A 21,942-nucleotide genomic window follows, 5' to 3' on the forward strand; every position below is an offset into this window, starting at 1 on the left:
CCCAATGTCTATCACCCAGCCACCCCATCCCTCCCACCACCCCCCACTCCAGCAACCCTGTTTGTTTCCTGAGATTAAGAATTCCTCATATCAGTGAGGTCATATGATACATGTCTTTCTCTGATTGACTTATTTCGCTGAGCAAAAGATTTATGAGCCATTAATGTTTCCAACAGTCCTCTCTTGCTCACTAGACTTGGTCATGAAAAGGCATGTCCCAATCAGGGGTTGCTCCTTCAACCCTGTCGCTATAATGACAGGATATATGAAGAAGAGGCAGGCTGCTGCTCACCCACACAAGCAGCTTTGAGGAATACACCTTCACTATCATAAGCCACTGAGGTTTGGAGGTCATCTGTTACCGCAGGAAAAAAATATAAAAATCTACATGAAGATGGGGCACCTGGGTGGCTCAGTCATTAGGCACCTGCCTTTGGCTCAGGTCATGATCCTGGGGTCCTGGGATCGAGCCCCGCATCGGGCTCCCTGCCCAGCGGGAGGCCTGCTTCTCCCTCTCCCACTCCGCCTGCTGGTGTCCCTCTCTCGCTGTGTCTCTGTCAAATAAATAAAAATCTTAAAAAAAAACAACAACAAAACTTTAAAATTCTACCAAGAAACACAAAGAAGGATCTGATTAAATGGAAAAGCAATACCATATTCCTGACCAGGAAGGCCCAATATCACAAGGGTGCCAATTAACCCTAAATTAATCTATATATTTAATGCATTCCCCTGTATGCATGCTCCTAAATTTGTTTTGGAAAAATAAGAAAGCAAAAGTTAAGGGGCACCTGGCTGGCTCAGTCAGTAGAGCATGTGACTCTTGACCTTGGGGTTGTGAGTTCAAGCCCCACACTGGGCACAGAGCCTACTTTAAAAAAAAAGTTGGGAAAATAGTGACACAGAAGAGTATTGAGGGAAAACCAGCCCCACCAGATACTGAAACCTGTAACACAGTAATTAAAAACAGTGTGATAGAGCACAATAAAAGACAAATCAATGCAAGAGACTACAAAGTGCAGCTAAAGACACAAATAGAGACAGGAATTCAGTACATGATAAAACTGACATTTCAAAGCAATAGAGAAAAAGATAGTTTATTCACTAAATGGTGTTGAAACCAGTGGGTAGCAATATGAAGACAAAAAGGGAGCCCTACCACATACCTTGCACCAAAATGAATTCCAGATGAATCAATATTTAAGTGTAAAAAGAAGAAAGAAAGAAAGAACGAAATCATGAACATACCAAGAAAAAGTATGGGAGAATCTTTTTATAATCCTGAGTGAAGACCCTTTCAGTAAGAAAAAAAAGTAAGAAAGTATTAAATAATGCTTTCAGACACATAAAAATAAAAGTTTTATGCCAGGAAAAGAACATAAAGTCAAAAGACAAACAACACATTGGTAGAAATAGTTACAGTTCATAACACAGATGAGTTTCCTTACTATATAGCTGCCTAAAAAGAAAAAGACCAACCACCAATTTTTAAAAATGAGTAAAGGCTATGAAAATATCTCTTAAAGTTCAAGAGGCTCAACATCCCTCTTGAAAAAGATAGAAAATAAAACTACAATGAGTTACCATTTGTCATCCACCAGGAGGCAGAGATCCCAGAGATCTCTGATAACACAGCAGGAGGGCAAGTGTATGGGGAAAACCATACTGCTGGTTACGTATAAAACAGCGCCACCTCAATTGCCACAATTTGGAAATATGAAAATGTAAAAGTATTAATATGCTATTTCTAGGGGTTTATACTACCACATAGGACACCACCATGTACTATATGCATACCTATGACTTATGTGATATCAAACCACTATTAATTTGAGAAGCCAGATGCAAAAGCAAGGCTGTCTGTGTTAACTGTGTGTGTTCGCAGTCTACGTACGCTGTGCACACCTGTTGGCTTTGTGCACTGAGATGGCTAGAAGCACGCAGAGGGACATGATGACTCGAGGCTCTCTCTGGAAGTGAGACTGTAATTAGAAGTGATCAGGAGACTTCTAACTGATACATATTTAATGGACATTTGTTAAAGCTGATCCCAGAGCTCAGGGATTCCCAGTACCTGTGTTAACTGAGATGCCTTCGCCCGCCAACTCAGCATCTGCAGGTGTCGAACTCCCGGCCAGGGCCGCCCTGCCTCCGTCCTTGTCCTCGTGGTCGCTGTCCTCACCCTCACTGCTGCTGTAATAGTACTGCAGCTTCTCCCCCAGCAACTTGTCATCCAGGGTCGTCATGGTGCCTAAGAGAGGCAACGGATCAGGCTCTTTGTTGGTGTGAACCAGACAGACACGGACTAGGGGCTCACTTATGCTGAGATCCTACAATTTACAAGACCCGAAAAGTGATTTTTTTCATAAGCAGGATCTCAGCAAATCCATACCATCATCCCGGGTGACAGGGTCAATCACGCTCTTTTTGTCGAAGGTAAAACTGAAGCTCAGACAAGGGAAGTTTCTCTGCCAAGCTTTACAGCGAATGGTGGAGCTGGGATCAGACCCCAGGGTGCCTGACTCCAAGACGCGGAAGGTGTGAGTCACTGTCTTCCGTACACCATACCCTGTACTGGCCTGTTGGCTTGGAGGAATCTACTTACTGGCTGGAGGTTTTACCTACACATACTTTTAGGTTTTCCTATCAACTACGACTGCTGGGTAATTGAAAATTGGGTAAGAATCCTCAGGAAAAACTCCAAAAAGCAGCATCAAGAGTATTATGCTGAGTCACTCTTTGTTTAAATCAATCACTCATGTGTCCCTTGCCTCCAACTGCCCCTAACACACACTTACGGTGAGGACGGATGGGCTCTGAAAGCCCTACCAACTTTGGTTAAAAGATGGGCCCCTGACAAGATCTTTCTAATTCCCAAGAGTTTAAAGGGCAATGGTTAGAGCCAAGACTGCATCAGAAGAAACCAAGGGCACTTGGGGAGAAAGGTACAGCTTAGCTCCTCAGAGGCCAGCTTGCCCTTCCAGGAGGAAGGGTGCCAACTCTAGTCCCTCCCCTAAGCATCGTAATACTATGCTTCCTTCATTAAACACTTATCACCGGGCCTGTGAAACTCCGTTACAAAGTGGCTCTCCCAAGGGGCAAGGGGTTCCTGAAAGCAGGGACCTCCAAGGTCCAGCACAAGGCCTGTGCGGCGTTCACTAAGCACATACGGAGACAGGCAGGGTCGGTGCGGGAATGCGAGACCCTAGTAGTCAGAGAAGGGGCACACAAGGCAGGGCGGATCGAAAGAAACGTGCAGCTACGGGGGGCTGGGGGCCGCGGGGGACCAGAACCAAACTTAAGAGGCATGGAGCGGCCCGGGCGGTGCAGGGTGGGCAGAGAGACTGGGCAGGGGTGTGCTCGGTGAGGGCGGGGCCTCTGAGGAGGATGCGGCTAGGGCGGGGCCAGTGGAGAGGCCTGAAGGAGGCGGGGCCGGCGGGGAGGGCGGGGCCTCTGAGGGGAGGAGTCGGGGCGGGGAAAAGTGGAAGGGCTGGTGGAGGAGGCGGGGTCGCGGAGGGGCGCTGAGGGCGGGGCCAGCGGAAGGGTGGCGGAGGGGCGCGCGGAACCGTTGGGGGAGCTTGAGGGAGGTGGGACCAGAGGAGGAGGCGGGGCAGGGAAATCGCGGCGGCCGTGGGGGTCGAGGGGGCGCGCAGACATCACCTCCCACCCGTGCTCCATGCCCGCCGCTTCTTCCCGACTGACCTCAGTGCAGTTACCCCGTCTAGCTCAGTCCGGATCCTTTCCGGCTGGCAACTCCGGACACTTCAGAAGGAAGGGTGAGCTCGGTAGGAGGAAGAGAAGTGGGTCGGCGCCTTGAGCACTAAGAGAAAAGCCGCCGGAGTCCCGACTGCGCGGACCAATGAGGCGGTCTTCCCGCGGTCGGGCAGACGCACGCTGCCCAATTAGGGGAAGCCTCCTCCGGCGCCTGAGGGGAATGCTACGGGTCCTTCTTTGGGACAAAACACCTCGACGGCAGTAGTACTCTTCAGTTGGCTTTGTTTTGATTTAAACGAAAAGTCACCCTGTACGTGTCTAGTTTTTAATAATAAGAAAAGTTTGTTTGGTTATCTTTGAAGTTTCTGAAGCCATTCCACCTGTGTTTCTTATTGGTTCTTAATCACATCGCGGCCCTTAAGACAGACTCAGAGACATTATTTTGCCCAAAAACACACAGACTTGCATTAAAAAAAGCAGCAGCAGCCAGGTCCCCGACAACGCTGTGTGAATTTCTGAATTGGGTCCTGGAACAGAAAAAGGACATGAAAGGGCCAACTGATGAAATAAGGTCCATTAACAATAATAGTGTATCAGCAGTTTTGATAATTGTACTATGGTTATGTAAGATGTTAACCTTTGACTATTCTGGGTGAAGAATATAGGAGATTTCCATGTTACTTTTGCAACTTTTTTTTAAGCCTAAAATGATTTCAAATTGACTCCTTATTAAGGTGTCCAATACACACTCATGAAGTAATTAATAGAAAGCTTTGTGCAAATTGAATCATCCAAAATACCCTAAAACAATACACTCTAAAATAGGGCTCCTAATTTGAGGGAGATATCCTCAACTTGTGGTCCTATGACCACCTGAAATTGTCTGCAAATTGGTATATGTGCCCATTTTCCTAAGAAGCTGTTGGTTCAGGCTATCAAGAGTGAGAACTCCCCTGGGGCGCCTGGGTGGCTCAGTCGTTAAGCGTTGGCCTTTGCTCAGGTCAGGTCCTGGGGTCAGGATCCCGCATCCGGCTCCCTGCTCAGCAGGAAGCCTGCTTCTCCCTCTCCCACTCCCCCTGCTTGTGTTCCCTCTCTCTGTCAAATAAATAAATAAAATATTTAAATATTTTTAAAAAATGAGAACTCCCCTCCCCAAATTTAAGAACAATTCATCCTATGGAGATCCTGCGGTGACTTGTATTTTTGCTTGCGGAGTGAATAATCTTACCTTAATCAGATTTGTGTGTTGAACAGCCAGCCAACTGGAGGATGCTTGTGATCTGCCTTAAGGGACAAGCCAGCACCCAGCAACAAAGCCTCTGCAAGGCAGATTCCCCATAAATATCTGTTAAATGAATGCTAGGTGAATGCATTTGCTTTTAGTTCTGTTTTTCTGACATCTCCCTGAAGCAAGGATCTTCTTCATCCCTGGTGGTGCTTTGTCCTTCAGAATTCACTTTGGGGGCACCTGGGTGGCTCCTTTGATTAAACATTTACCTTTGGCTCAGGTCATGATCCCAGCGTCCTGGGATCCAGCCCTTGCGTAGCAGGGAGCCTGCTTCTCCCTCTCCCTCTGTTTGCTTCTCCCTCTCCCTCTGCAGCTCCCCCTACTTGTGCTCTCTCGCTCTCTCAAATAAATAAATAAAATATTTAATAAAAAAAATTTCACTTTAAATTTAAGGCTGTAATCCTCAGTGCTATCCAAAGATCCTTGTTTCTCTAGGCAGGTTACCCTCCCATTCACTAAGAGGAGCAATTCACATCTCTTTTCTCAAATACTCAACGCTCTCTCCCCTCTCCTGGCTCAGTTTATGACCTTGGTTCTTTTTTTCGCCTGAAAAACAGAAGCAGTCAGGAGCTGAGGACTCCTCAAAACAAAAAGAACAAGCAGAAGCAATCAAAAGAGACTTACACTCGTGCCCACCTTCAAAACGTACCAACAACCTCCTGCATCTGTACCTATTAAATGAGTCACTGATGCAGTGGGTCCCACTCTTCTAGCTTGGTAAAGCACTCTTCCTGCAATTCCTCCTGTCTCCCCTGCATATTCAAGCTTGCCTTCTACAGCCTGCTTTTATGCTTTCCTGGTTCTCATCGCCAAAAGAAAAAATCCTCTCAGATACCATTTTCCACCATTCAGATTGTTAAAAATCAGAAAGTTTGATCACAGCAAGACTGTGGGGAATGCATTGTTGGTGAGGTGTAAATTGATACAACTCTTATAGATGAGAAATACTGGTCAATAATGCAAAAATATATACCTTCACTCTTAATCATAGGAAACAAACTGAGGGTGGCTGGAGGGGAGGTGGGTGTGGGGATGAGGTCACTGGGTGATGGACATTAAGGAGGGCACGTGATATAATGAGCACTGGGTATTACGTAAGACTGATGAACCACTGAACTCTCTACATCTGAAACTAATAATACACTATACGTTAATTTAAAAAAAAAGAACTTAGGGAACAGCGAATGACCTGCTAAAGTTCTCAGAAAAATCTGGCTCAATATATTCAGTAGTATAAAAAATATATAAACACCTTGTTAATTAGATATTTGCTGTTTGAACGGTAGAGAGTATCAATAAATTATAAAAAAATACTTTTAAAAATTTAATATTTTTTTTTAGCCCAGAAATTCCACTGCTGGAAGTTCATCCTATCAATATACTTGCATGAACATAGTATTTAGTTTAAAAAAAAAAAAAGCAAGGTGGTGGAGAACATTATGTATTAGTTTCCTGCCTTTTGCATAAAAAAAAAAACCGAAAAAGTGTTACTTGCTTATATTTGCATAAAGAAAAGCATTAAAAAATGTGTAAGAAATAGAATAGTTATCTTCAAGGGATAGAGGCGAGTCAGGCCTGGAAGAGAGACTTTTTATATATAACTTTGTATGTGTATATTCTAGAGTTTAAGAATAATTTTTGGGGGGTACCTGGGTGGCTCAGTCAGTTAAGCATCTGACTCTTGATTATGGATTGGGTCATAATCTCAGTGTTGTGGGATCAGCCCCATGTCCGGCTCTGGGCTAGGCATAGAGCCTGCTTGGGAGTCTCTCTCCCTCTCTCTCTGCCCCTCCCCACCCTGCTTGTGCTTTCTCTCTCTCTCAAAAAAAATAATAATAATAATAATAATTTTTTTTTTTGTAGTTAATACTACCTGAAATTGTCCCTTCTGGTACAGTTTTAAGGCTGATTTTCATTGATGTCTCTTTTAATATATTCACTCTTCTGGTTGTATATGATGGAGGGATATATCTAGTGGTGTCCTTGTTGGGAATATAGTTTGCATCTGTTAGGAGTGACTATATATGAGTTAGTTACCTAACAATATTCAACAGGACTGCTCAGCGTAGCAGAATTTGGGGATGGTGTGGATAATGACATTTCTGTCTAATGGTACTCCCATTAGTAGTTTATAGTTCTTTTTTTTTTTTAATTTATTTATTTTATTTGACAGAGAGGCACAGCGAGAGAAGGAACACAAGCAGGGGGAGTGGGAGAGGGAGAAGCAGGCTTCCCACTGAGCAGGGAGCTTGATGCGGGGCTCGATCCCAGGACCCTGGGATCATGACCTGAGTCAAAGGCACACGCTTAACGACTGAGCCACCCAGGCACCCCCAGTAGTTTATAGTTCTTAAAGTATTTTACTTGTAAGGTTTTTGTTTGTTGATCCATAGAGCATACTGAAAGTATTTCTTAGCGGGAGGACAAAATCCATAGCTGTTTTGTGACTATTAAAGCATTCGCCTTTTATCAAGGGAAAATCTTGATCCAACCAAAAGATTTACAAACTGTTATTAAACATATTTGAAGTTTTGAAGTAACTGAATGAAATTCATATAAAAATTCTTAAATGCCTTGAGGCATGGGTTTCGAGGCTTCCTCTACCCTTAGACTTTTTCCAGATGATGATAATTAGACATAAAACAGGATTTGGTCTTCCACTGTGTTTCCCACCAGTATTTTTGTAAATTTAGAACAAATTTGTCCCTGTCGCTTGGGTTTTTTTGGTTTTTTGATTTTTTTTTTTAAGATTTAGTTATTTACTTAAGAGGGAGGGGGAAGAAAGAGAGCGCGGGAGCGAGCAAGCATAGGGGTGGGGAGGAGCAGAGGGAGAGGGAGAGAGAAACTTAAACAGATTCAGCACTAATTGCAGAATCCAACTCAGGGGCGGGGCTCAGTCTCATGACCTTGAGATCAAGAACTTGAGATCAAGACCTCAGCGGAAATCAAGAGTTGGAGGCTTAATCAGCTCTGCCACCGAGGCATTTCACTTGGATTTTATTTATTTATTTATTTATTTATTTATTTATTTATTTATTTATTTATTCATTCATTCATTCATTCATTCATTCATTCATGAGCGCGCGAGCACGCAATGGGGGTGGGTAGAGGAAGAGGGAGGAGGGACAAGCAGACTCCCTGGTGAGTGCAGAGCCCCACAGCGGGGCGCTAGAGGTGGGGCTCCATCCCAGGACCCTGAGATCATGACCTGAGCCAAAGTCAGATGCTTAAACGACTGGGATTTTTCTTATAGAAGTATTAAAGGTCTAGAGACAGTTTGGGGTGACATTAAGCAGTATGAGCACTGTTTGGAATAACTAGTCTTTTTCTTTCCTTTCTCTTTCTTTTCTCTCTCCACTCTCCTCCCCCCCTTCCCTTCCTTCCCTCTTTTTTGGGGGTATGGAGCCAGTCTGTGGCAATTCAATGTCTTTCTTATTTAGAAATTAAACAGCCTTTTCTTCTTGTATTAATAAATATAAAATCAGTAATACTTCCTTATATAATATTTAGATACATTTCTCTTTAAGTTTTAAAAGTGTTATCTTTAGTGAGGGCTTTAATTTTGTTAACTGAAATTTTCTTTAGATGTTGGGTTGTCTTTAAGGAACAATTACATTTCTTTTTAGAGTTTTGATTAAGGGATTTGAGAATAATCAGAAAACCTCTTTGCTTTCGCAGCTTTAGTAACATTTTTTTCTTACACTTAAGTGTATGGAGCCAAATTTCCTCTTTTTTAGAAATATTTGAGTTTTTCTTATTTCATATATATTTTTAATCTCTATAAGCCAATCAGAATGGAGCTCCGCTAATTTTTGAGACCTTATAACAGATGTAACCTTTATTCTGTTAATATGGTGGATTACACTGATTGACTTTCATATGCTAAACTAACTTTACATTCCTGAGATAAACCCAATTTGGATATGATGTATTGTACTTTTTATACATATGTAACCTTGGTTGGTCTAGCAATAATTTTCCCGTGGGCTTGTCAACATGAAAATTGGTGCCCTCAAGACCTGCTGTCTACATTGTCACCTGAAGGTTTCCTGTCTGCACTGGTGCCCATTACCTCCATGGGTTCCTGTGTAGCTCACCTGTGGTCCAGAGACTTGCTTTCTGCTGGCCAGCAACCAGTTCCAGCCTGGGCACATCAGCAGACTTCCCTGCTGTGTGGTGGGCTGAACTTCACCTTCTGCACTGAGGTCCGTACCACAGTCTTGGTAAGGGGGCCTCTTTCCAAGTATGTCCTTCCTTAGGTAGGGTACCATATGGATTCCTCTAAGCCATAGGGTTCCATATGGAATTTCCTTTTATCTTAACATTCATTTATTAAATCTTAATAATTCTTTGTATTAAACTTGCCCTGTACGGTTTCTGTCTCCTGTCTAGAGATCAAGAGGTCACTAGGTCTAGTCCACACGTAGGGGAAGGGGATTACACAGGCATGAATAACAGGAGGTGGGGGTCTTGGGGAGCTGTATCAGTTCCTGACTGTGGTCTGGACCAAATGACGCTTCTAAGTAATAATGACAAAAGAGATGGGATGGTGCTTCCAAGATCAGGTTACAAAAGACTGAGTTTTTTTTTTTGTTTTTTTTTTAAAGATTTTATTTATTTATTTGACAGAGAGAGACACAGCAAGAGCAAGAACACAAGCAGGGGGAGTGGGAGAGGGAGAAGCAGGCTCCCCGCAGAGCCGGGAGCCCGATGCGGGACTCGATGTGGGACTCGATCCCAGGACCCTGGGATCATGACCTGAGCTGAAGGCAGTCGCTTAACCAACTGAGCCACCCAGGCGCCCAAGACTGTGAGTTCTTTACAGCGCCCTGCTCCCCACCTCTCTACCCATCCCCTCTCCACCCCCCCACCCCCGCCAGTCCCCACCCTCCCCTCCCCCATCTCAGGCTCCTCCTGTTTGCTGCTTGGATGAGCCAAACTACCATATTGATTGTGAGGGGCTCAAGTGGCAAGGAACTGAGGGCAGCCTTCAACGAGAAACTGAGGCCCTCATTCCAACTGCTGGAGAGGAACTGAATCCTGCCAACAATCCAGGAAGTAGGCTTGGGAGCAGACACTTCCCCAGGTGAGTAGGGAGATAACCGAGGCCCCAGCCAACACCTGTGAGACCAGAAGCACAGGACCCATTGAAGTTACACGCAGATTCCTGACCCACAGAAACTGTGAGATAATAGATGCTGTTACGTTAAGCCACTAGGTTTTGGGGTAATTTGTCAGGTGACGATAGATAACTAATGCAAGAGTTATTCCAATTTTCCTTTTGATTTTGTATCTGTTTTGGTAAATTGTACTTTGAAGGAATTTGTCCATTTTTAAGACTACCTAAGTCCAATTTGTCCATTTCTTTCAGAGGTAGCCCAAGTACACCAATTTATTTGCTCAAAAAAATACGAGAAACAAAAAACGTATGTCCACACAAAAATATGTATACAAATGTTCATAGCAGCTTTATTTATAATAGTCAAAAATTTGAAACAACCCAAATGTTCTTCAACGGGTGAATGTTTAAACAAAGTGGTACATTTACTACTCAGCAATAAGAAGGAACAAACTATTAATACATGTGACAGTTTGGTTGGATCTCAAGGGAATTAGGCTGAGTGAAAAAAGCCAATCTCAAAAGGTTACATCCTGTATAATTTCATTTATACAATATGCTCAAAATGACAAAGTTATAGAGATAGAGACAGATCAGTGGTTGCCAGACCTTAGGGATGAATGAAGATAAGGGAGGGGAATGGATATGAATGTAAAGGGGTAGCATGAGGGATCATTGAGCGAACATTGTTACCTTTTTTTTTTTTCAGTTCTGTTATCTTGGGAGTAGTGGTGGTTCCACAAATCTATGTGCTAAGAGCTACACACACACACACATACATGCAAATGAGTGCATGTGAAGCTGATAACATCTGAATAAAGTATGTGGATTGTTACAAGTGTCAATTCCCTGGTTTTGCTATTGTACTATTATGAAAGATGCTATCATTGGGGAAACTGTGAAGGGTGCATGGGTCCTCTAGTATTTTTGTAACTTCCTGTGAACCTATAATTACTTCACAATATAAAGTTTAAAAGAAAAAAAAGCCCCAGTTGAACTCACCCAGTCTCTTGGGTTAAAATATCTAGTTTAAATAGGTACCCCATCCCCTGCCATGGCTCTCCATCCAGTTTTCACTGAGGTTGACTTTTGAGTAAAGACCTTAAGAAAAGGAATGTCTCATCATGAAGATATCCAGTGAGGGTGGGGGAAGGCTTTATCCTTTTTTTTTTTTTTTTAAAGATTTTATTTATTTATTTGAGAGAGAGAATGAGAGAGAGAGCACATGAGAGGGGGGAGAGCCAGAGGGAGAAGCAGACTCCCCGCCGAGCAGGGAGCCCGATGTGGGACTCGATCCTGGGACTCCAGGATCATGACCTGAGCTGAAGGCAGTCGCCTAACCAACTGAGCCACCCAGGCGCCCCGGGAAGGCTTTATCCTTAACAAGCAGAAAAGCCCTATGATGGAAGCACGCCTGGCGTGGTGAGCACCTAAGTGGCCAGTGCAGCCATAGCAAAAAACCAGAGAAGCGGCTTTGGCTTTCACTCTGATGATGATGCACTTGAAGGGTTTTGAGCACAGGAGTGAAATGATCAGACTTCACAGTTTAAAGGGATCACTCTAGCTGCTTGAAGGGAGGCAACGGCAGAAGCAGAGAGAACAGGAGGCCATTCAGGCTAATTCAGGTGACAGATAATTGTGGCTCAGACCTAGGTGGTGAGAAGGGGTCAAATTCTGAATATATTTTGAAGGTAGAACTGGCAGGATTTGTTGCTGGACTAAGTGGGAGGGACAGTGATCTAGGGGGAAGTAACTGAAACAGAGGAGGGGGGAGAGACTGGAGGTGTAGTTTGGGGAGTGGAGGAATCCCAGACACTCCGTCTTTGACATGTTAAGTTTGAGATGTTTATCAGGGATCCAGACAGGGATGTTGGGCAGCCTGCTCTGCCTAAAACTGTCCACAGTCCTGAGAATTACCACTCCCACCTTACAATATCTCATCAGCTGGCTGTATTATATTCATTCTGGTTGTATTACTCCTCATGATCTAAATTCACCTTTCATTTGTTTTTTGTCTATGCCTCCAACTGTAATGTAAGTTTCATGAAGTTAGGGACTAGCTCACTCCTGTATCCTTTAGGCCTTACGTAGTAGATTCTCATAAAGATATCTGCTGAATGTCTCCGAGAACCACACAGGCCTGAACATTTGCTAACGGATGTTATTTAATACCTCGGCTAAGACAGGTCCCAAATCCATTTTCATTCATTACAGCAGTGGTTCCCCAATTTTTTGCACATTGGAAGCACTCGGGGAGCTTTACAAGTACAGATGCCTTGGTGCCACCCCCAGAGATTGTGATTTAATCCGTCTGGGGTTATGTTCTGGGCTTTGGGATTTTTAAAGATGCCTAGGTGATTGCACCATGCAAGTAAGTTTGGAACCACTGCACTGTGGAACTTTCAATTAAGGTTTTTACCGTCCTCTTTGTTATGGTGCATGCTCATTACTCCAATAGGTACAATAGAGGAGATAAAAATCTTCCTGGACTTTCATTTCCTTAAGTTTCCTCTCCTTTGCTTGGATCCACTATCCCTGGTTCTTCCTCTTCTTCCTGATCTATGTTGTCACTCCAGGGCTTACACAATATTACACATCTCACAAATACGGCTCTCTTCTCAGCAATGAGGTCTGGGACTCTAAGCCAAATCTGATCCACTGTAACGTGTAGATTTCTAGTATCTTCTCTCTACAACAAATCCTGTCAATTGCTCTCTCCTGCTTCTCAGATCCACCTCTCTCTCCCTCCATCTCTGCTGGGCCATGCTCTGAATACTTCTTACCTAGACTGCTGACCTGGCTTCCCTGCTGGTGGTCTATCTCCAGCTTCACCTCACTCTACCACCAAAGTGATCTTTCTTAAACCCCAGATTGTTCAGATCATCTAACTTCCAAGACTCCCTAAGTCTTTTTATTATGATATTCAATGTCCTTCATAGAGATCCCTACCTACCTCATCCAGCCATGTAAATTCAGGCAAATTTGCTAAGGTGTCTACCTTGGTTTTCTCATCTGTAAAACGGTGACAGTAAATGGTCCAAGATTTTAATATACCTATAGTGCTTGGAACTGTGTCTGGAATATGGTAAGTGCTCTAAGAGTTAGTTAAGCTATTCCTTAAACACTCCTTCCACTGTAATACAGCTAAAACAGTTCCAACCCCCACCATCAATCACTACCTTCGGGAGGTAGAACAGACTTGAGTCCTGAATTCGGACTCCACTACTTTCTAGCTAGGAGGTCTTGGGTAAGTTACTTAACATCTCAGATACAAAATAGGGATCATAAGATCTACAGTGAAGGACTGTTAAGATACAGAGTGGATTGTTGTGAAGGTAGAGTAGGTGTTCCCCTCTCTCTACCTGGTGACATATTATTCAGCCTACAAAGTCTAGCCAGGCAGGGATCATTTCTCAAAAAAGCATCTCCCCTGGCTCACCACCACTACCCCATAGTGTCCCTTCTCAAGTTTCCATACAGCCTACATTAGAACATAGCTCCCCTCAGCTGCTGATTCAGATTTGTCTTTCCCAGTTTCCACACTATGAACTTCCGAGGAAGAGTTCGTGTTTTATTGACCTTTAACCTTAACGACCAGCACACACTGGGGCTTAAAATGTATCAGCTGAGTGAGTGAGTACAACTAGTCAGGGCCCAGTGAAAATGGTGTTTCAATCCACTCAGGCCATTATCTGTTCATATTCTGAGGTTCCACAGAAGTGTCTTTGTACTTCTATGACACATTAGTTATTTATGAATTTGTCCTATTTCATTCCTCCCCTAGATTGTGATCTGCTAGTATCATCTATGTCCTCATCTGCCATATAGAAAGTACTTTATCTGTATTTGAATAATTGAATTGACTGATTGGATTACAAAATATTTCAACCTCCCTGATCTATTCATTCTTTCAGATCCTTCCCAGGCATGTATGCATGACGTAGGTGATTATTTATTTATTTCATTTATTTATTTTAAAGATTTTTAATTTTAGGGGTGCCTGGGTGGCTTAGTCGGTTAAGCACCTGACTCTTGGTTTCGACTCAGGTCATGATCTCATGGGTTGTGAGACTGAGCCCCGCATGGATCTCCACACTCAGTGGGGAGTCTGTTTGAGATTCTCTCCCTCTGCCCCTCGCTCTCAAATAATAAATAAATCTTTAAAAAAAAGATTTTTAAGTACAACCCACCCCCCATGTGGGACTCGAACTTACAACCCCAAGATCAAGAGTCCCATGCTCTACTAAGCCAGCCAGGTGCCCCAAGGCAGGTGATTATTTAAATCTCAAGGAGTATCCTGGTAGCTTATTTAAGCCAAGAAGTATACCAAGGATATCAATATAACTAAAATGCACCATGAACTTAATATTGACACTAAAACAACTTTTAAGGTGGACAAATAATTTTATTTTGTGCATGCAAATACATGTCAAGTACTGCAAACTTTTTCCATCAATTTTCTCTCAAACACTGAAAATCATGATGCTCTATTCTGTGAACAGCCAAAGCTAATATCTCTTCACTTCAGTGCTACAGCAAAAACACACAGAATTCACTCTTTGCTATTCACTATCATCACAACCCTCATTGTTCCATCTCTGCCCTCCCCCCATATACAGGCCTTATAAATCCTAGCCGCACCCCATTTAATCCTATTCCTATAGCACAAAGGGAAACATTACAATTTGGAATTCAAATTGAAATAAATGGAATAGAATTTATTCCCATATATATTCCCCATTTCATTGTACAGAATTATTTTAAATTATAGTTTTAAATAGAAGCTGAGTATATGCCTTAAAAATGAGCATTAAATCCATCTTAGAGATGGTGCCTGCTTTTTACATGATGGGTGTACACCATCTTTAATTTCATTTACATTTCAATCGAACAATAGATTTGCAAAGAAAATGTCTAATACAGACGTAAAAATATTCACACTAGAGCTTCACAATCGGTTGTACAATTGACAAACAGGCCTCTTTTCCCAAACTTTCCAGCTAAGCAAATTTATAAAATGTAATCAATGCAACAAGAAAAACATTTCTCTTTCACTTCCAGGGAAAAGAATATGCAATGAACAGTATAAATGCAGACAGCAGTTGCTGCAAGCTAACCACGACACTCCCAGTGGCTGTACAGTGGGTATGTGCAGTACAAATAGAAGCCACGTGTGTTGTATCACAACTACAGTATAATTGTTTGCCCAGCTAAGAGAATGCATGCACTTCCATGCCTTGGGTTATAAAGTGAGGCCTAATTCTCGACAGATTGATGGAGTATATGCAAATGACCTTGGCTTTTGGCAGTACTAAGTGCAGCCAGTGTCTATGTTCCACTGGTTTGAGGATATTTTTAAAATTTTATTTAAAAAAAGAAAAAAGTTGCCAATTTCGGATTTGGGGAGATAACTGCTCTTGGAGTAGAAATAAGACTCCACTCAAATGTGGGGTGTTCTCATCAGTCGCCTTGACTCCTTGTATTCCCTTGCCAGCAAAGGGATACAAAGAAACTGCTAGTATGAAGGAATAACTAGCAAATGTATTCAATTTATCCAGAAAATGGGATACTCCTTGAGCACGTTCATTTGTGTTCTGCTTGCAGAAGGGGTTCTTATGAAGGAGTTACAGTAAGTGATCCCATCAATACTCTTCAATCACTAAAACACAAGGAAAATTCTCCCAGGAAACTAATACATAGTTGCAACGCAACTTTTCCCTTTAACTGCTCAGTTACCAATACTGGTGACAGTCTGCTCAGAAAACGACACAGAGAGGCTAGGGAAGAAATATTCAGATTCAAAGTTAAAATCACATGCTGAACCTGATCATTACAATTCCACCCGTCAACCAAACAACATGGGCTTTAACATCTAAGATGCAAGAGCAAGCTAGATGGTTTTTAGAACAATGTTTTCAAATGTTTAAATGATCTCATTTTAAATTCCTAGAAATTGCTGTGCATCCTGTGATTTTCTCAAGGCAGCATGTAAAATTGGGATGTGCTTTATATACTTTGAATCAACTCGAAATTTGAGTGAAAGTGACTAGATCCATACAAATGGGGTATTTCAGTTCTCATATAGGAGGTGAGGTTTCTTTTATTCTCTTGTGAGAGTAAATAACTACTAGGAAAAAAATCAGTGCACTGACCCAGTGAAGTACTACCTTCTCTTGAAAATTCTAACACACAAACTCCACGCATGACGCTGGCTTATCAGATGGTACCGAAAGGAAGTCATGGCAGGAAAGGCAAGGGAATCTGCTCTGCTCAGGTACCAACTAGACGAAATACATACATCACTTTCTCAGGCTTTAGAAAATGAACTGGACACTACAAAAGAGAACTACTGAGGCTACATTCACAGAACCTGAATGAGGCACACGGCCTTCAGAGTGGGACTCAGAAATGGAAAAACAAAAACACAAAAAGTAAAACAAACGCCCCACCATTTTCCCACTTTCCAGACCTCAGACTACTTTTTCCTAATTAGACCACAGGCACCACATGCAGTTTAATTACCAGCATTACACCTTTCCTCTCCTATTGCCTTATATACTGATTTCAAACATATGTACATCACAACATGTTGGTAAAAGGGTCAAATGACAAGGAATGCACCCAATTTTAAAAAGTCACATCCTCGGTCTGATTTATATATATATTTTTTCCTCCATGACATCAGGGAGTAACTTTTTGAAGAAGGATCAGAAAAATTGCTCTTTCTTCTAAAGGGGCAGAGAACCAATGTCTTTCCTTATGTGAAACCCACCATGAGAAACAGAAGATGGTCACTACACAGATAAAGGATGCAATACAGAATAATCCCAACACAGAAACAATTCCTATGTTGTTAGTGAGAACGAGAGTAAGTTTTTAAGAACAGAGAGTTACTGTTTTATGGGATCACCTGCTGCAAGACAAGCATTATTTTAATATAAATGTTCTGAGACATACCTGGCAGGTATATACATACACTGATGCAAATGTAATTTCACTGGACAAGTAGGCAAACACCTAAGCAGTTTATCCCAAACCCCTCCAGCAGAGCACAACCAAGTTTCAAAATTTCAATTTTAAAATTAAAAAGATAAGGTTAAATACACAAGATCAATTTATGTAGTATATATTCACCCTCAGAACGTGCTGAAGATGTTTTGCGTAGTTCTGTTGCACAGAGGGTTCTTTCCCTGAGGGCACATAAGGAGCTCTCAAACTGTTAATAGGTCTCTATTTTGTAACAAAATAGCAATTTTAAAATCTTAAAAAAAAATACATTACCTTCAACATGGAAGATCTCACTATTTAAATATCCATGAAATAGACATACTGGTTTGCATATCCTTTTTGGAAATACAAACAGCAAATAAAGTACATTGGAAGCATTTTAAATGTAATAAGCGCATATTTATAGAAGGGTTCTGATATAAATTATATAACAATCATGTTCCTGTAATATCCTAGGCTAATTTATAATGTCAGAAATAAGTTAATGTAACATGGTTTAAAACTCTTGTTCCTATTCATTTCAGGTTACAGAGTGAAATAAATAAAATGTTTTGTAGGGAGAGGGAGCACTGGCCATGGCAAAAAGGTACAGTACTAACCGAAGGAAACGAAGTCAAGGCTACTGTGCTGTTAGGCTACAAACAAACATCTTCATACATCTGAATATTAAATAAATGTGTAAGATCTTCCATACTGACACCAGAATATCAAAACTACCCCTTTGTTTCTCAGGTATATTTACAACTTATCAGTCACCTTATGAGCATGTTCATTAAGACAGGTATCAAACACCAGTATTTACTCATTCTGATCAAGAAATTTCAGGGAAATGTCAACCCTCCCGCCCCTGGAAATGTGCACAAAACTTTTTATCAAAATCTTATCTGATACAATGCTGTGGTTTTGTAAAACAACTAAATAGCTCAGACGACCAATAACATGATCCTGTTTAAGCATCTTGCTAGCAGGAAAAGCCCTTACATACAGTACACCTGGTGAAAGATCAGCTTGGCTTAAAATATTCCAGTACAATTTTCAGAGTAAACAACTTCACAGAAGTTAATTAAAAAAATAATAATAAAAGTCAAACTAATCTCAAAGAAACCGGGGGAAAAACAAAGAGACAAACTATAGGTAAGATCACCAGAAAGGAATGCCCAGCTTTTGTTTCCAAATGTTGACTGAAATTTAGGTTTCAGTAAAATACCTCCCACAAATCTGGGGCATGGCTGGTTGAACATACTGCATACTTCCAGATGCCAGGTCCAAACACTTTTCAGTCACATTTAGCAGGGCAGAAATTATTCATGTTTCTAAGTATGAATAAAGGTTAGCCAATGTTCTATTATTACATGGTTCATAGTCTTATCAACCTAACAGTCAGAAAACAAGGAAAATTAAACCCCAACGTGAAGTAACAATAAACAATATTTAACCAAGATATTGCAATGAACATCCAAATTAATTAGTTTAAATTAAAAAACAAAAACAAAAAACCAGCAATACCATCTTGTTAGTCAGTGCAAACGCTACATACAGGGTTTTCTCAAGAAAGCTGAAAGCACCTGATTCTTTTGCCAAGTCATCAGATTCAATAATGTACAGGCTTAAATCTGCATTTTAAAAAACTGCCATTACATTAGTGCATAATTTATCAAAATTGTAAAAACGATTCTGCATAACTTAGGAGAATTTAATATCTAGTACATCAGCTGAAAGACTTAGGCACTTGGTTATATATTTAATTACTTACTTCAACAAGTAGCCTGTGTATAAATATTAACAAAGCAGAAACTATTCTTGAAAAATGGAAAATTAAAAAAAATTTCAATGCTACAGATAAAAGCACTGCACCACACTCCTACATATAATGCAGTAAAGAAAGCTAGTATATAACCCTGTAAAATTCTATGGTAAGAACATCTAACTCCACTCTTCAAAGTAAAAGAAAGAAAGAAAGGAAGAAATAAGGAAAAGAAAGAAAAAGAAAAAAAATCCATGCAAAGTCCCATGAAAAAGATAAATAAAGCAGCTGGAATGAGATGGAAATTTCTCTCAGCAAAACATAAAATAGAAATAAATAAGTTAATTAAGTCTACTTTCACTAGATGTATCATTGTAGGATCCTGCTAGTTTAATAACTGAGTTGTTAATTTTCTATAGAAGCCATTTAAAATAGGAAATGGCTCAGTTACTGCACCGGATTGCTACAAACTCATAAAAAGCTGCTTGAAGCTTAAGTTAAATGTCCAAATTCCAATCACCTCTGGAAAGTGAACGTGTTACCCTAGTAAAGTAAATTTTCTTTTTTTTTTTCATAATGCTAATGCAAGAGGGCTTGAAGTATCAAAGAGTCCACAGGAAATGGATGCCCCCAGTAATATCTTTTTTTAAAAAAAATATACATTATATAATATATATTATATATATAAAAAGCTAGTGTAAATGCTTCCATGGTATGGTCACAAATTTGAAAGATGAACCTCCTTTCAGCTGTTAACCATCTTCCCATTTGCAACAGGTTTTAAAAAGTCGTTTTTATCTTCAGACATAACATGAGTTTTCAGAATGAGGTTGCCAACACTGACAGACGTGGTGATGGGGAGGCAACTTGCATTGCTAATGGACACTGGGAGTGGCTGGCTAAAGCAAGAAGTTACCGGCAGAATTGTTTTTTGCTCCTCCCTGGGAGAAAATAAATGACATTGAAAACAAATTAGCTTTAAGTGAAAACTTTAAAGAATAACCATACATGCTTAATACAAGTTGTAACAACCTTAAGAGCCCCTAGCAAAAGCATGTCTTTATCACTAAAAAGTATCAGCACTCACTAAAAAAGTTCCATTTTCCAAAAATCGTATTAAAAAAAATTAAAGTACTGGTTAATTTAAGGCCAACAAACTATCAAGTTCAAGACTAACCCATATTTTTGGCAGTAATTATATAAAATGGCAATATTAAATCCAAGAATATCTTAACATGAATTTATTAAAAAGGGAAACCCTACATCTAGGTTTTAATTCTCCATTTTGCCATCTAGAAATCTGCCTACCAGACTGAGAAGTATAACCTGATGCTGGAGCATGAGGACAAATTTTCATCCCAACAAAAAGCAAGTTTCAGGCGACTTAAGTGGGCTACTTTGTTTGTTCAAATTTACCTCTTCTTTCCTAAAAATCCAGACTGACCCAATCATTGTCCTATTACATAGGGTCTTCCCCTTACAGGATAAAGCCAAAAATGCATTTAACACTGCATCTATTTCTCTTTAAATATTCAGAGCCTATGTCCACTGGTTAGGAATTATCTGTCTAACACTCACAGAATCACATGGTCTTCACCTAAACTCTGTCTCTTCTGCTCCAGTGGCTCCTTTTGGTGCTGCTGGACCGGATGCCCATTTTCCACTGCTGTTCCATTCAGCAATTGATCATTTTGAGGACTGATACCAAGCTGTATGTCCAGGATCTCCTAAGAAAATAAAATGTTAATCCTTCACTATGAAAGCACTTTATACTTTCATTTCCACTGGAATAAAGCCTCCTACTAAATACTAATTGTAGTACTTACTTCAATTTGTTCACCTTGTCCATCAGGTTCATCAGTATCAAGTGCCGAAAGCTCTAACTCAATATCCCTATCAGGCTTAGTATCGCTTGCATCTTCTGTATAATCACTCTGTAATTAAGAAAAATGCTGATTTTATACCTGTGGAAGCTGGGGTTTCCCTTTTAGATTAAAATGGGAATCCCAATGATTGAAATAAAGAATTATATAAGAAATCTGGTACTACAATTTTATTTCTATTCAGAGTTTTAAAAGCAATCATCCACCATAAAAAGGCACACTAACATGCACTAAGTAATGGCAGAAACCAACACAACAGCAACCAGCAAATACATTAAGCATGAAGCTGGGAGAAGCTTTACCTCGCCATTTCTCAGTTCAATTTCCTTGCTTAGAAGATTTAAGCTAAGGTGACGGCCTTCATCCAGGGAATTCCACTTCTGTTGCATGGCCAGAGCATTGGCCTCCCTCTGAAGAAGCAATGAGTTACTCTTGGCCTACAGGAAAGGAAAAAAAAAGTAAAGTTAGCTTCTAACTGCCATTTTTAAAGAATTCAAAGCTGAGCAACACAGAGCCTACCTGCTGAAGTTCAATGCTCAAAAGGTCTCCAGTACTGGAATGCTTTCGATGACCGGATAAATCGGTAACAATGAATCTGTCCCTTTAAAGAGAAACATGTTTACATTTATAAAAGTGAAATCAGGAAGCACCTAAAGCAGTAATGGCCATATGCCATATGTGTTTTCAGTAATGTATCAACCCTGAAAGTTTCAGTTGTCATTCCAAATGTAAATTTTTTTCAGAAATTTGTTATATAGCTAAAATCATCAAAGCATACTTCATGAATAATTGGGGGGTAGGATCTATACTCTGAGGATAACGTACAGTCTGAGAATAGAGAATCTAAGAGAATTAAGAGTAACATTACCGTTCAATATAGTGTGCTGATGATGTGGCCTCGTTACCGTATGAACTCCACCTTGAATCAACAGCATTGACATAAGGAACATAATCTATAGAAATGCAGAAAAAAATAATGATCACAAAAGTGAAAAATCAGTATATAAATGTGAACATATATATATTTTTTTTCTTGTTTATTAATTTTTTAATTGAACTTTTCATTTTGAGATAATTGTAGATATACATGTATAATTGTATGTAGATATACATGTAGATATACATATACATATATAAATGTAGTACAATGATATTTACATGATACAGTACAACATCACAACTGACT

The 21,942-nt window shown here is 40.7% G+C and overlaps 2 protein-coding genes across 6 annotated transcripts in view; both read right to left on the reverse strand.

Moving 5' to 3' along the window:
• The window catches only part of PDCL (phosducin like), a 74,284-nt gene extending 70,395 nt beyond the window's left edge, over positions 1–3,889 (reverse strand). The window contains exons 1-3 of one of the 2 annotated variants that reach the window (XR_014140149.1): positions 3,703–3,886; positions 2,075–2,251; positions 48–1,982 (exon numbers count right to left, since the gene is read on the reverse strand). Coding sequence is in view for 1 of the 2 variants with exons in the window: in XM_081803538.1 (XP_081659664.1) it covers positions 2,075–2,246 (172 nt within the window). In the remaining variant the exon portion in view is untranslated. Of the gene's footprint in view, positions 1–47; positions 1,983–2,074; positions 2,252–3,702 lie in introns of those variants that run through there. The other variant, XM_081803538.1, reaches the window with a different exon arrangement.
• Positions 3,890–11,486: 7,597 nt separating this feature from the next.
• Positions 11,487–21,942, reverse strand: part of RC3H2 (ring finger and CCCH-type domains 2) — a 54,212-nt gene continuing 43,756 nt past the window's right edge. For 3 of the 4 annotated variants that reach the window (XM_031034715.2, XM_031034716.2, XM_031034714.2), the window contains 6 exons: positions 21,625–21,709; positions 21,276–21,357; positions 21,059–21,193; positions 20,700–20,807; positions 20,452–20,600; positions 11,487–19,814 (listed from right to left, as the gene is read on the reverse strand). In XM_031034715.2, the coding sequence (XP_030890575.1) occupies positions 19,619–19,814; positions 20,452–20,600; positions 20,700–20,807; positions 21,059–21,193; positions 21,276–21,357; positions 21,625–21,709 (755 nt within the window). In that variant the 3' untranslated portion in view covers positions 11,487–19,618. The remainder of the gene's footprint in view (positions 19,815–20,451; positions 20,601–20,699; positions 20,808–21,058; positions 21,194–21,275; positions 21,358–21,624; positions 21,710–21,942) is intronic. The other variant, XM_031034718.2, reaches the window with a different exon arrangement.

This window comes from Leptonychotes weddellii, chromosome 14 (genome assembly GCF_054177405.1).
Source record: "Leptonychotes weddellii isolate Sample4059 chromosome 14, ASM5417740v2, whole genome shotgun sequence".
Classification (NCBI taxonomy): domain Eukaryota; kingdom Metazoa; phylum Chordata; class Mammalia; order Carnivora; family Phocidae; genus Leptonychotes; species Leptonychotes weddellii.